This window comes from Chinchilla lanigera, unplaced genomic scaffold (assembly GCF_000276665.1).
Source record: "Chinchilla lanigera isolate Chin_1 unplaced genomic scaffold, ChiLan1.0 scaffold00054, whole genome shotgun sequence".
Classification (NCBI taxonomy): domain Eukaryota; kingdom Metazoa; phylum Chordata; class Mammalia; order Rodentia; family Chinchillidae; genus Chinchilla; species Chinchilla lanigera.
In genome coordinates, this window is record NW_004955455.1 from 14,308,256 (window position 1) to 14,322,027 (window position 13,772).

The window sequence follows — 13,772 nt, forward strand, 5'->3', positions numbered from 1 at the left end:
AAAAAAAAAAGAAGAAGGTGAGGCAGCCGGGCGTGGTGGCGCATGCCTGTAATCCCAGCACTCGGGAGGCTGAAGCAGGAGGATCACTGCGAGTTCCAGGCCAGCCTGGGCTACAAAGTGAGCCCAAGGCCACCCTGAACTGCATAGCGAGACCCTGTCTCAAAAAGAAAAAAAAAAAGAGAAGGTGAGGGGAAGGAAGGAGGGCAGAGGAAGGAGGGCAGCCAACGCAACACAGCGGGGAAGGAAAACTGAGAGCTCAGGCACCACGCCAGGCTGGACTCAGTGGATCCTGTTAAACCCTCACCATGGCCCTTTGCAGGGAGCATGGCTTCTCTCCACTTGATAAATGAGGGTCAAAGCTTGGGGAGGTGACGTAACTAGCACAAGGGCATTGGTATCAGCAGACTTGACTTTCATCAGACGACCTTCCATTTGAATACCACCTTCTCCATTTGTTGGATCTTGGGTAAAGATCTTTCTCAGTGTTCTCAATAAAATGGGACTCATTCCCTCCCTTACTGTGTTATTGGCAGGGAGAGACCCTGCCAAACCTCTCATGCTTCTATCATTGTAAGGAAGTGAGGATCTGCTTTACATGTTTCCATTTTTACCTCCAGATACCAGGTGGAGCTCAATTCATCTACCTGTCCCCCACCACTATCCTAGTGACCTCCCAGAATACTCGCGATTGAATCCAGGGCCTTTACACTGACCTATTTCCCCAGTCCTTCCTTTATTTTTCATTTTGAGACAGAATCTCACTAAGTTGCCCAGTTGCCCAGGCTGGGCTTACACTTGCAATCCTCCTGCCTCAGCTTCCCAGAAGGCTGAATTATAGGCATGCGCCATCGTGCCCAGCTCGTTTTCACTCCTGGTGTAGTGGGAGGGAGGGAGGGTGTGCTGGTACTGAAGTATTTTCCTACACATTGAACATTAAGTCCACTTATTCCTAAAGTATTCTGTGCACCTTGATGGGCTGATACGTTTTATTGTCAGTTTCGCTCCTTTTTATGCACCAAGAATTGCTATAATCCTAAAACAATAGCATCAATGATGAAACGATACGATCTGATACGGCCCAGCTGTTTTCTGTGTAACCTGACATCTGGTTTTCGTCTGTGGCCTGTTCAGGTGGAGCAGGCGAGAATGAACTTGGGCCAGGTTTCACAAATGAGGGAAGGTTCAGAGGAAACATTATTTGCCCAAGGGAGTGAAGCTGGTGCATGGTGTCATCATAGCTTGCTGAGGTTGGTCATCAGACCTCAATGGTTTAAGGGCTGTCTTCAGCCGCAGGCTCCTGAGGAAGGTGCCGCGGTTTGGATGTCATCTGCGAGGGTTGGTATGTCAGAAACTTGGTCCTCAATGTAAGAGATGGTGTGGTGGCACCTTTAAGAGGCGGAGCCTAGTGGAGAGTCCATGGGAGGGGCCTCCCTAGTGGGTGGGGTTTCCTGTCACCCAGCGAGCTCTCCCTCCTGCACATGTGCAGCACCCTGTCACCATGTAATCTGCCATCAGGTTCTCACTAGAGCCAAGCCAACGCCAGTGCCATGCCCTTGAACCTCCAGATCTGTGAACTAAACAAACTTCCTCATTAACCACCCAGCCTTGGGTATTTTGTTAGTTTAACAGAAAAACCAACTGGCCCAGAGGGGCTTCATGAAGTCTCAGTTTCCTCATCTCTGACACGGAGGTAGTGCCACTCTGCTGGGTCACCGGGAGGGCAAAATAAGATGGTGGCTGTTGGTGTCACTTGCAAACACACTGTAGGCTGGTGGCCTTAGGACACGGACTGTGCTCTGCTGCTTTTCTCTGAAGCCTCTTTTCTGTCTCCTTTCTGCGTTGCCAGTTTGATTTGGCTCTGGGTTGATGGGAGCACAGAGGTGTGAGCCAGGGAATATGACTGTGCCCCGAAATGGCACGAACAGGAAATTAACACAAGCTTCTGGAAGCCCCACCACCCTCACCCTGCACCTGGACGCAGACCTGTGGGCCATGTGCTAATGCAGGGTGGGACATGCGTGCTGATGCTTCGGAACCAACTCTAAGACTGCTTTCCGGGGCAGCCTCAGAAAGCATCAAAACTACTGACTCCTCAAAACCTATTTTTTTTTTTTTTTTGGTACTGGGAATTGAACTCAGGACCTTGTGCTTGCCAAGCAAGGCGCTGTACTGCTGAGCTATATCCCCCGCCCAAAGCCTATTTTCAAAACTGCTTGAGTTTCAGCCCTGCCCAGAGCCCCTTCCCACCTGATTCCCCTCCAGCCCCCGCAGGAGAATCTCTCCACTTCAAAAAGCCCCGATGGTTTCTACACATGGCAATAAGTCTGCTCTTTTCATCTAACTGTTCTAAGTTTCTGCTGTAAGGAGAATCATACTGTACTTGTCTTTTTGTGACTCATTTATTTCAATTCATAAAATGTCCTCAGTGCTCATCCCTGCTGTACACTGTGTCTGAATTTCTTTCCTTTTTAAGACTGAGCGATGTTCCATTGTATGCTCATAGCACCGTCTATCCATTCATCCATCAATGGATGCTTGGGTTGCTTCCATCCGCTAGTTATTATGTGACAATCATTTAAAAATGTGTTTGATGCAAAAAGCAAACTGGTGCCTACACAGTGGACCCCTGAACTCTGTTTTGGGGATACTTTACTGCTTTGTGAAATCCTAGGAACTTCCCTGGTCCCTGCCTGTCTCAGGCCTGGTTGCTCAGCTTTTTCTAAACTCTGGTGAGCTCTTCAATGGAGCAATGCCTAGTGTAACAATGTCCCAAAGGACTCTCAATATGTTTTTCTTAGCAGAGGTTGAGCCTGTACTAAGAGCCCTCATCCCCAAACCCGAAATCCAAAATGCTCCAAAATCTGAAACTTTTTGAGCAATGTGATTTTGGAGCATTGTGGATTTCAGATTTTGGATTTTCAGATTAGGGATGCTTAACTGGGAAAGTCTATATCAATATTTTAAAATTTGACAAGCTGCAAAATCTGAAACACTTCCGGCCTAAAGCTCTTTGGGAAAGGGATCCTCAGTCTGCAGAGTCCTGGGCACTGGGATAGGAAGCTTCAGTAATTGCAACCTGTTGGTTTAAAGTAATATGGTGGTAAATGAAGAGAAAGAGTTATAAAGTGGTCTACGCTGCACCTTACCATCCATAACATATACACACGCAGATGCAGAGAGAAATGTTCACACGGCTGCCGATGGGGACAGGATTGAAGGTGATTTGGGTCTTCTCTGAAAATGTGTTTTCTGACTTTTTGCCAGTAAAAATAAATTACTTTTTTTTGTTTTGTTTTTTGCGGTACCGGGAATTGAACTCACGACCGCCAAGCAGGTGCTGTGCTGCTGAGCTAAATCCCCAGCCCCCAATAAATTATTTTTGAACTAGAAAAAAATTCTTTTAAAGTTCTGATAAATATTGATGCGACAACAGCTAGGATTAAGCATTGCACTGGGCACCTGGGAAACCAACTCCCTAAGAGATAAACAGGAAGCTCCACAGCAGCTCAGAAAAAAACTTAGGAAAAGTTGGACTGTTCAACATGTCCATGGGAGTGATGTTTTGTTTCGTGGTGTTTTCCCAACCCTGGGGATTTAACAGAAGCTTGAAAATGGAGCTCATTTTCAGCCCGTTTAATTTTTTTAAATTGTTTTGTAAATTCTGAGACACGGTCTCACTAAGTTGTTATGTTGTTTGGGCTGGACTTGAACTTGAGATCCTCCTGCCTCAGCCTCCCAGAGTGTTGGACTTGCAAGTGTGCCTCACTGGCCCCAGCTGTGAGTGAGGGTGCGCCTGCTCAGTGTACATTGGCAGATCTGGGAAATAAGGCTTGCTTGCTTCAGAAGAATCTCCAGGTACTTGGCTGCCAAGGTGATGGGGATATTTGAAGGAAGTAGTTGATAATTCAGGGATAAGTAAGCTGTTCAATTTCTGGGGCTCTGTTTCTCCCTCTGTCACCATGTTGCAGTCAACAGGTCACATGAGCAGAAGGCAGCCGGGTCATGTGATATGTCTGGGGTGGAGGGGAAGCAGGGAGCCCTTGTTTCTTCCCAGCTCAAACCGGATGGGGCAAACATTTTTACGCCTTAATATTAGGAGAAAAAGCAATGCTACGAAGAGGAAATGTGTCCATTATAAACAATTTACCAAATACAAATAATTGTAAAGAAAACAGTAAAACTACCCACACATTTAACATCTAGAGGAACACTGTTAATATTTTAGGTCAGGAGTCCATAAACATTTCCTGTAAAAGAACAGATATTAGTTGGGCATGGTGGTATATGAATGTGATCATTCTGGAGGCTGAAGCAGGTGGATTGCACATTTAAGGCCAGCTGGGCAACTTAGTGAGACCCTGTCTCAAAAAATAAAAAAAGGCTGAGGAGGTAGCTCCATGGGAAAGCACCCCTCAGTTGGGTCCCCAGTATAGGAAAAACCCCCAGATTTCAAATGTTTTTAGCTTTTTGGACTGTATGGTCTCTGTCTTAATAATTCAACTCCATTTGTTCAAAAGCAACCATAGATCATATGTCAGTGGATGGGTACAGCTGGTTTCAATAAAACATTATTAAGAAGCCTATTAATAAAATAGTTGGATGGTTGAAGTTTTCTAACTGTGGTTTAGTACATATCCATAAATTTTCTAAAAAATATAGACATACACATATTGAAATAACTTTAAAAAGCTATTACATTCATAGGGCAGAAAAAAAAATCAAATGGTACAAAGTGCTAAACAGTGCAAGCTAAGTTTCTGGTCCCTGGCATCTACCACAGAGGCAATCACTGTGTCTTGGAATAGGACTATTTTGAGCACTTGGAATGCAGCTGATGGTAACATGCTTGAGGTGTAGGTGTAAAGTGCCAGATTACAAAGACTTAACGTGGAAAAATGGATGCAGAATACCTCACTGATAGTTTTCATATCGACTGCATGCTGAACTGACATTTTAGATACATGGTCATCCTCTGGATCCTAGTGAGGCTGTCCCAGGGTCTTCCAGGGACACCAGCCTCACTAGGATCCAGAGGATGACCAGTCTCATATAAAATGACATAATGTTTGCATATAATCTAGGCACATCATCTTGTATACTTAAAATTGTCTCTAGATTACTTATAATACCTAATGTAATATAAATGCTATGTAAATAGGTGCTGCACTGTATTGTTTTGGGGGTAAAGGCAGAAGAAAACTCTGTACATCTTCAGCACAGATGGTAATTTTTTTCTGAGTATTTTCCACCTGAGGTTGGCAGAATCCATGGATACTGAATCCACAGATACTGAGGTCTGACTATACTGAGATAAATAACATCTATTATTAGAATTAATTCCACCTGTTTCTTTTTATTTTTTTTTTAATGTGGCAATTAGAAAATGTAAAGTACATAGTGGCTTGCATTATATCTCTGCCAGAGACAGTGCTGTCCTAGGCACGAGCATGTAACAGCGGGGTGGAATCTAAAAGTCATGACATGACAGTTGGTGTACTGTCTCCCAGCACAGGGCTGTGCCCCAAACACAACACAGCCCCTAAGCCCCACACTTCCACTAGAAGAGCAGACGCCCCTGCTCACCTGTTGTACAGCTGCTGGGAGTTGAATGTGTACAGCACATATAGGGTGTTCCCCGCCAGAAAGGCCAAGATCCACAAGATGACCAGCACGGACCTCTTCTCCTGCAGATGAAGAGAAATCTGTGAGCACGCTGCAATGCCAAAGATACATGTGGTGGAACATTCCAGAATGTTCCTTAATAAGTGGAAACTTCACAGTTGCAAAGTTTTGGAGAAACAAGGGCCAATGGTGAAGAGAAGGATACTTTTCATCCCACTGGGACCCATGGAATGGCCACACAGAAGGTGACAAAATAGTAGACACCAGCTTGGAGAACCATCCAGAAAGGGCAGAGGGCACACAGTTCATGACACAGACTCCCGAGCTGGGTGGCCTGGGTTCAAGTCCTCAGTCGGCTACTTGAATGCCACTTGAGCTCTTCGCATTTCCCTTCCTACCTGTAAAATGGATCTATATTAGTACCCACCTTACAGAATCACGAGAATAAATGTGTATGTAAGAGCTGATCAAAAAACATTGTGCGCTTAAGTCTAAAAATTTACTGTAGTAAAAGATACACCGCCATTTGTCTCCGCAAAACACTCCCCCTTGCTTCAAACACATCCCTTCATTCTTACCACTTTCTGAAGCACTTCGGGGAGTCTTTCATGAGTGTCTGTATGAGGTGTGATAAAAAATAGGATGAATGCTGCTGCCCAGTGCCACCCAATGTTAAAACATCACAGCGTGTTCTCATCTACCTTGGTTACTGGATGTGGCACTGGGCGACTTCTGGCTCTTCCTCAAAGTCAAAGTGACCATGAAAGGTGAATATTTTGAATTAATTCATGGCAGTCACAACAGTGCAAGTGCAGTCTTTGATTGCCCTTTGTATAATGCTTAGAAGACCACCTGACGTGTAGTATTAAATCTGCACTTACTGTTAGGAACTGGATACGGACAGGCTAAGTAACCTTTGCTCAAGGGTACAGGTTTTAAGCTTCAACACCTTCACTTAAATGGGGATGCGGGTAAGGGTTAAAAGTCCAGCTTACACCTGTAAACCTTCATCCTGGCTTGGACTCTGTTTTAGCTCTCTCATGGGTAGCACCCTTATGAAGATGTGACAGCCTGGCAGTAGATTCAGATCCAGAGCTGGAACTTCCATTCTCACTTGTACCTGATGCACCTACTGCCCTGGACTTCAAAGTCAAGGTCTAGCCACAGCCACAGGGTTAAATTCAAACATGTACACATGGCCGTTCAAGCGTTTCACAGTCCAGCCCTGTTTCTCTTTGTCCAGCCTTGTTCCTGCTAAATCCCTGAGACTCAAGAAGAAAAACTGAAGTCTCACTGCGCTGCTTCCCAGAAGCTTCTGAGCCTGTTAGCGACCCCAAGAAATGTCCAGAGAAGGAGCAGACAAGGATGCCCTCCTGCTCTGTACTCGGGAGATACAGAAGGCCTCTCTGCTGTTGATTCTCTACAGCTTGTGTTTTCCTGGACTGAGGCGGCTGCCTTGCTGGAACAGAATGAGGTCATAACTTTCCCAGTGTAACCTTCCCTGCGGTTTCGGTAAATGCTCAATATACGCTGTCTCCAGACACCACCCAGCGCCCCACGTACTGTTGCAGTGCGTGTTGCCAGAGAGTGGACGAACAAGTGCATCTCCAGCCACTCATTATTCCAGAGGCGGTCAAGGTTGACGACTGCAGAAACAACCTCCAGCCAAGAGGCTCTTATCAATGTGATTAAGCTGCTCAGCAGCCCTCTCTCTCCCAATAAATAATGGATCCTTTTTAATTCTCAGGAAATCCAAACCAAAGGTGGAAGAGACAGAATGGATTAGCAAGGCCCTGAGAAGGAGAACATGGAAAGTGGGGATAAGCTGAGATCCCCAAGCTTGCCGAGGGTTGCGCCGTACACAGGTGGAGACTGGGCTGCCCTCCGCACTCAGGAAAAGGAAGGTGGTATGCAAGGGTCTGGGAAGATGGGGCACAGAACGTGGTTTGGAAGTGAACTATTGGGCTGAATGCAGGAGGGAAGGCGGCTGGGGGTGGGAGACAAGTGAGGTGCTGCTGCAGGGGAACGGACAGCCTGTGTGTAGGGCAGGGGAGAAGGATGACACTTCTGGGGAGCTTCCTAGGGGTGGCAGGAAGTAGATCAACCTCCCATGGAGCCCGCGTCCCAATCCCTGCACTGGTGCGTATGTTGGATGACAGGGGTGGCAGAGGGGACCTGGTGCAGGTTGTTGGCCAGCTGAGCTGAGTTGGGGACAGTGTCCTAGGTCACTCCAGGCCACAACAATCACAAAGGACCTGAAGTGGTGGCGGGAGGCAAGAGAGGGTCCTAGGGAGCAGATTCTACGAGGAGCAAGCAGAAGATTCTCCCACTGCCCCCAGCCCCGGGGGCACCTGGGTCTCAGCCTAGATAGACTGCTGCAGGCTTCTGACCCGCACAGCTCTGAGCAAGTACACCGAGGCTGCTGTAGCTGCAGCACCCAGTTCCTGGCGGTTTGTGACAGCAGCCCTAGGAGACAGATTCGCCAGGCGACTCACCTTCAGGGACACCTGCTCCCGGAGCGTGGAGTTGGCATAGGCGAAGGTACTGGCCATCCCAATGCACACGGCGATGCCTGAGGGACAGAAGAGGGAGGGGCTGTGCTGGCAAAGCCACATCTCAGGTCCCCGTGGAGTTAGTGGCTAACTAGAGAATGGGACAAGTTACTGGGAATCAATCTGACCTCAGGATAGGATTTAGACCACCGTGGGATATTTTTTATAGCTCTGGATCAGAAGCATGGGCTATGTGGTCTGGCAAGATCAGGGTTCCAATTCTCCCCCTCTGCCACTTCTGCTGTGTGGGCCTGGGGAAGTCACCGCCCTTCTCTGAGCCCCAGTCCCCTCATCTGTAAAACAGACAGAATAATAACAGTTCCTACCTCACAGAGGGATGGTACTTATAGGACATAATTGCTCGCAGTTAATAAATGGTGCTATCAGTCTCTCTGCCTTCAAAAATAAGCTGAGGTATCTTATTTGTGACAGAGCATACATACAAAAAGACCATGACATCATAAGGAATTAAAGATTAATGCTAAGGGGGAAAAATCCTAGCTAAAAGACAGACATGACCCAGGCAGATGGGAGAACAGAAATGAATTTGATTCCACAACTCTTTAATTGCCACTGTTTGCCAAGCTAAAATCTTGGACTTCTCTACGCATAATGATTTTCAAATCCTACCTTTTATTGCTTGCAGATTAAATTCAGCTTTCACAGGATATGCTTGGAGCATGCCTACTTACTGTAACACCGTGTGCATTCCAGATCTACTTTGCAAAAGTATATTTCTTCACTGGAAACATACAATAAGAACTAGTAACTCCACAATCTGCTTGTTCTACTTTCTTTTTTGACTAAAAAAAATACAACCCCAATTACTGAAAAATGACAATGGCCCTACTTAAGAATAAAATGTAGCCTTGAGTCTGACAGAATTCAGATAGCATTGGGAACAAGCCAGCTTCTGCTGCTAGGGACAGAAAGGGGGTCCTGACAGGCTGACACTCTGGTGAGGAAGACAGAGTGACCCAAGCTGGCTGGAATTCACCAGAGACGGCAAGATAAGCACCTAAAGATGGAGCTGGGAGTGGTGGCACACACTTGTAATTCCAGTACTCTAGAAAGCTGAGGCAGGAGGATCTCACATTTGAGTCTACTGGGGGCAATTTGGCGCCTCAGTGAGATCCTGTCTCAAAACAAAAATGGGTTCATTCTCAGCATCAAAAAAATATCTAAGTTCCTCAAGACAATTCTTACCATCACTCCTGTGGTAGGACTAAAGTAATAGCTAACAAACACCCCGGCAACATCCTGCTGTAACAACAATGGTAACAATAATAACCGCAGTATACTAGAGACTATTTACTGAATGCTGAGGACGTGTCAGGTACTAGGTTAAGCACTTTCTGAATTACTATCCTGCTTCCCAATACTACAGTAGCTAATATTCATTGAGCACTTGCTATGTGCCAGGCTCTATATTATGTACTTTAATGCGTGCTGATAATGAACAGGACACCAGCAACAATCTATACACGCATGGCATGTACTCTGTGGCAGGGGTGCTCTCTAAGAGTTTGTCACATATTAACTCAACCTGAACCTCACCGCCATCCCATGAAGGACAGCAGTCCCTTGGCATTTCAGGGGACTGCTTCTAAGACCCCCAAGGGTGCCAACATTGCAGACGCTGGAGTCTCTCATACAAAAGGGTGAATTTGCATAGGATTTCTGCACCTAAGCTCATAAATCTTATTAAAGCTCTAAGTGACTAATAATACCTCATATAATATAACTGTTACCTAAGTACAGTAGTTGTTATACTGTATCATTTAGGGAAGAACGTGCCAAGAGTCTGTACATTTTAATACAAATGCAATGTTTTCCTGAATCCTTTTGACCTGAGGTTGGTTGAATACTTGGATGCAGAGACTGTAGATACAGAGGCTGCCTGTCCATTCCCTCTAAGCTCCCACTTGACAGAAAAGGAATGAGACTCAGAGAGGTGAAGCAATGTTTCCAGTATCACACAGCTAGGAAAGGGCAGAAGAGGTGTGGACCCTGGCAGTCTGAGCTCTTGGTTATGACATTCTACTCCTTCCCACTGCTTGAGGAGCTGATTTTGTTTCAGTCACAAGCCCCTGGATAGATGAGGAAACTGAGGCTCAGAGAAGCCAACTGAATTGCCCAAAGTCACACAGCCAGAACCTGAATGCAGGTCTGACCCAGCGTCCCACGCCTTTAAGCACTCTGCTCCACGCCAGCCTCTGCGACCTTCTCCTGGGATGCTAGGTATAGAGGTCCCGTCTCAGGAGTTCCAGGGGACCCATGCGTAGAGCCCAAGGAGGCGACCGATGTCCCAAGGGACTCACCAAGCTTGTGCTGGAAGCACACTTTGGCCAGCAGGATCAGGATGAAGGGCAGCCCCTTCTGCAGCCAGCAGATGACAGCTTTCAGCTCGGACAGGGCCGGCGCGGGCGTCCCTGGCTGTTCGTCACCCGCTTCCTCCGAGTGTCCGCGGTGGTCCCCACCCACGTGCTGCAGCAGGGAGCCCCCGCGGTGGGCGCTGTGGTGGAAGTGATGGTGAGGCTGGCGGTGGTGGTAGGTGCCACCCTCGCCGGCACGGCCGCCTCCTTCCTCCCTGGACGCGGGCATCTGGATGAACACGTCCCCGCCGCTTGCCGAGGAGCCCAGCACCAGGCTGGCCGGGAAGGGGCTTGCGGGCAGGCTGCTGGCCAGGCCGGAGAAGAGCGCAGGGGGCGAGGCCGGCTCGGCCTTCAGACTCTCAAACACGCCGCCTTCATCCACGCTGGCCTCGGGACTGAGTGCCTGGCTGCGGTTTCTGCGTGACAAGGAGCTACAGTTTGGATCTGCTTGCCCCTGGTTATAAACATGCAATTATTTTTCATGGTAGTGGTGGCTGAACCCAGGGCCTCTGCACTGAGCTATAACCCCAGCGGCACCTTTAAATTTTGACAGAGGGTGTCACTCAGTTGCTTAGTTGCCCAGGTTGGGCTTGAACTTGCGATCCTCCTGCTTCAGTTTCCCAGGGTGCTGGCTTTATGCATGCGCCACCCTGCCCAGCTAGAATGCGACTTTATTAGAGGCAGGGACTTTAAAGAAGTAATAAAGTCAAAATGAGGTCCTCAGGGCAGGCCTTAGTCTCTAAGTCCCTCCTGACAGGGAGATTTGGCCACAGACACACAGAGTGAGATGATGTAAAGACAGCAGGAGGGGCGGCTGTGCAGGGAGACTGCAGGAGGAGGAAGCTGCCGACACCGAGACTGTGGGCCTCCAGCCTCAGGACTGGGAGGAAAGACTTCCCCGGCTACAGCCCCCTACGCTGTGGCCCCTCATGTCTGCCCTAGCAAATGAATGCAAGTAATAAAAGCAGGCGGAAGGAGGGGAGGAAACGGTGTGGACTTCGGGGCAAAGTGGAATAGTGGCAGGAGGGGCCCGGAGTCACGGATGGCCCGGGCTGGAGGGCTTAGGGTGACATCCGAACCTGCCTCTCCTGGAAAGCCTTTGCCTCCCGGCATCACAGCTTCCCCTGCGTCCTGGGGCTGCAGTGCCCTGGGCTGCGGTGTCTGCCGCCGTGGCCCACGCAGGACAGCGGATGAGGGGTGCTGGCGGTGAAGGTGGGAGCCCTGAGACGCAGCCCCAGCTCTGCCTTCACCCATACGCAAGCTGCCTTGCTGAGCCTCAGTAAAAGGACGACAGCGCCACCCTGGCTGATGGCAAGCCACAGGGGACGGGCTTCCTTGGAACAGAGCCCCCAAGGTGCCCCCCAGGGCAGGTTTGTCCCCTGCGTACCTCCTCAGCACCACCCTCACCCCTCCGTGCCCCCACCAGCTCCGCCTTGCGTGTGGCAGGCCGTGTGTCCCCTTGTCCGGGCATCTTGGGAGCAGGCTCTGCATCCCACTCAGCTTTGTGTCTCTGGTCCCCAACACATGGGTAGTGATTGGTGTTTCTGGAAGAAGGTATGCAGGGGGTTGTCCCCCGACCACAGGGAGACTGCAAGGGATCTGCGGAGCCTGTTCACACGCAGAGGACCGGCTCCTGAGTCCAGGGCACAGATACGCCAGCCCAGAGGCTTTGAGCAGATAAACAAGGGAAACTCCATGTCCCCTGGGGCCCTACTGGCAATGCTTAAACACACAGCCCATCAGAGCATCAGCACCATCGCCAACAGCATGCCAGAGGGAGAGGGACCCCACAAAGTGGCTGCTGTCATCATCTCCACTTTACAGATGGGAAACTGAGGCACAGGAAGGTTAAGCTGCTGGCCCAGAACCCAGAGTGGTGTGTGGCAGGGCAGGAATATGATGGGGCTGACTCCCAAGCCTATGCTTGCAATGGCCATAGACACGGCTCTGCAGGGAGACCTTGCGGGCCTTGGCCCAGCCTACACTGGGGAGCTCACCTGCATCACCCGCACGGAGCACGTGAGCGTGAGGGAGGTGCGGGGAAGGGCAGTGGCCCGCGTCTGTGCACACCCACGTGAGCAGGTGGGCGGTGGGTACGAGTGTGCAGGGTGTGTTGGTGCCAAGCCTCACATAGCGCCCGTGTCAGTATCTGCAGAACTGACCTGCGATCCTAAAGCGAGTGCTCTGCAAACAGGAGCTCTGTCCTCACCTCTGTCCCCAAGTCACAGGCTTTGGGTAAGAGGCACAGGAGGAGCCTTGCGGACAGCATCCATTCTCCTCCAGAGCCACGAGGCCCTAGTTCCTGTTCATGGCGCCTCTGAGCGACGTCCTCCCTGGGCTGGCTGAGGCAGGGACCTTGCAATGTGTGACCGTGACAATCACAAATAATAAAACCAATAGGGCCAGGTCTTCTACCGAAAATCCCTCTGCATCACATACTTGTCTAAATGCCTAACATTAATTAACTCACTACATCTTCCTACCAACCCTGGAAATAAGTAAATCCCCATTTTATAGATAAAGAAACTGAGGCACATAGAAAATTATTTGTTCAGAGTCATATGGCTGGATAGGGAAGGAGCAGGGTAATTCTGTTCTAGGCAGACTAACACTAAGGGAGCCTACTTTCTTTTTTGTATTGGGGATTGAGCCTAATGTCTTTGCAGTGAGCTGTATCCCCAATTCCTCCCCTCTTTTAAACATTTTTATTTAGAGACAAGGTCTCACTACCTTGCTAAGTTGCCCAGGATGGGCTCGAAGTTGTGATCCTCCTGTCTCAGCCTCCCAGAGTGCTGAGATTATAGGTGTGTGCCACCACACCCAAGTTAAAGTCTACTTTTTAAACTATTCTACTTCGCTAAAAAGTGAGTGCAGGATAGTATGATTCTAGAATAACTCACAAACTCCAGGACCCTTGGCTCTGAAGTTTTTCAGTTTGATGTCTTCCAGGTCCCCAGAGAGGCCATGTTTGGTCACAGCTTGGGTCTGGTGGCAGCAGAAGGTAAGGGGGAGAAGACCTAATCAACGGGCCCACATGTGAACCCCAGATCTGTCCTTTCTAGGGGCCTTACACCTCTACACTGTTTTCTCACTTAAAAAGTGGGCATAGATCTAATTTGTGTCTAAAATTGCTGGGAAGACAAAATGCAGAATGCCCTTTGCACTGTACCTGGCACATAGCAGGTGCTCAGTTACACAGGAACTATTATTTCCAGGCCTTCTG

General features: G+C 48.8%; 1 protein-coding gene across 1 annotated transcript in view; it reads right to left on the reverse strand.

Annotated features, from left to right (window-relative positions):
- Rnft2 (ring finger protein, transmembrane 2) overlaps positions 1-13,772 on the reverse strand; it is a gene marked incomplete in the record, with an annotated part of 74,253 nt that overhangs the window by 51,212 nt on the left and 9,269 nt on the right. Inside the window, 3 exon segments of the mRNA XM_013520450.1 lie at positions 5,584-5,684; positions 8,118-8,194; positions 10,496-10,965. Coding sequence (XP_013375904.1) covers positions 5,584-5,684; positions 8,118-8,194; positions 10,496-10,965 — 648 coding nt within the window.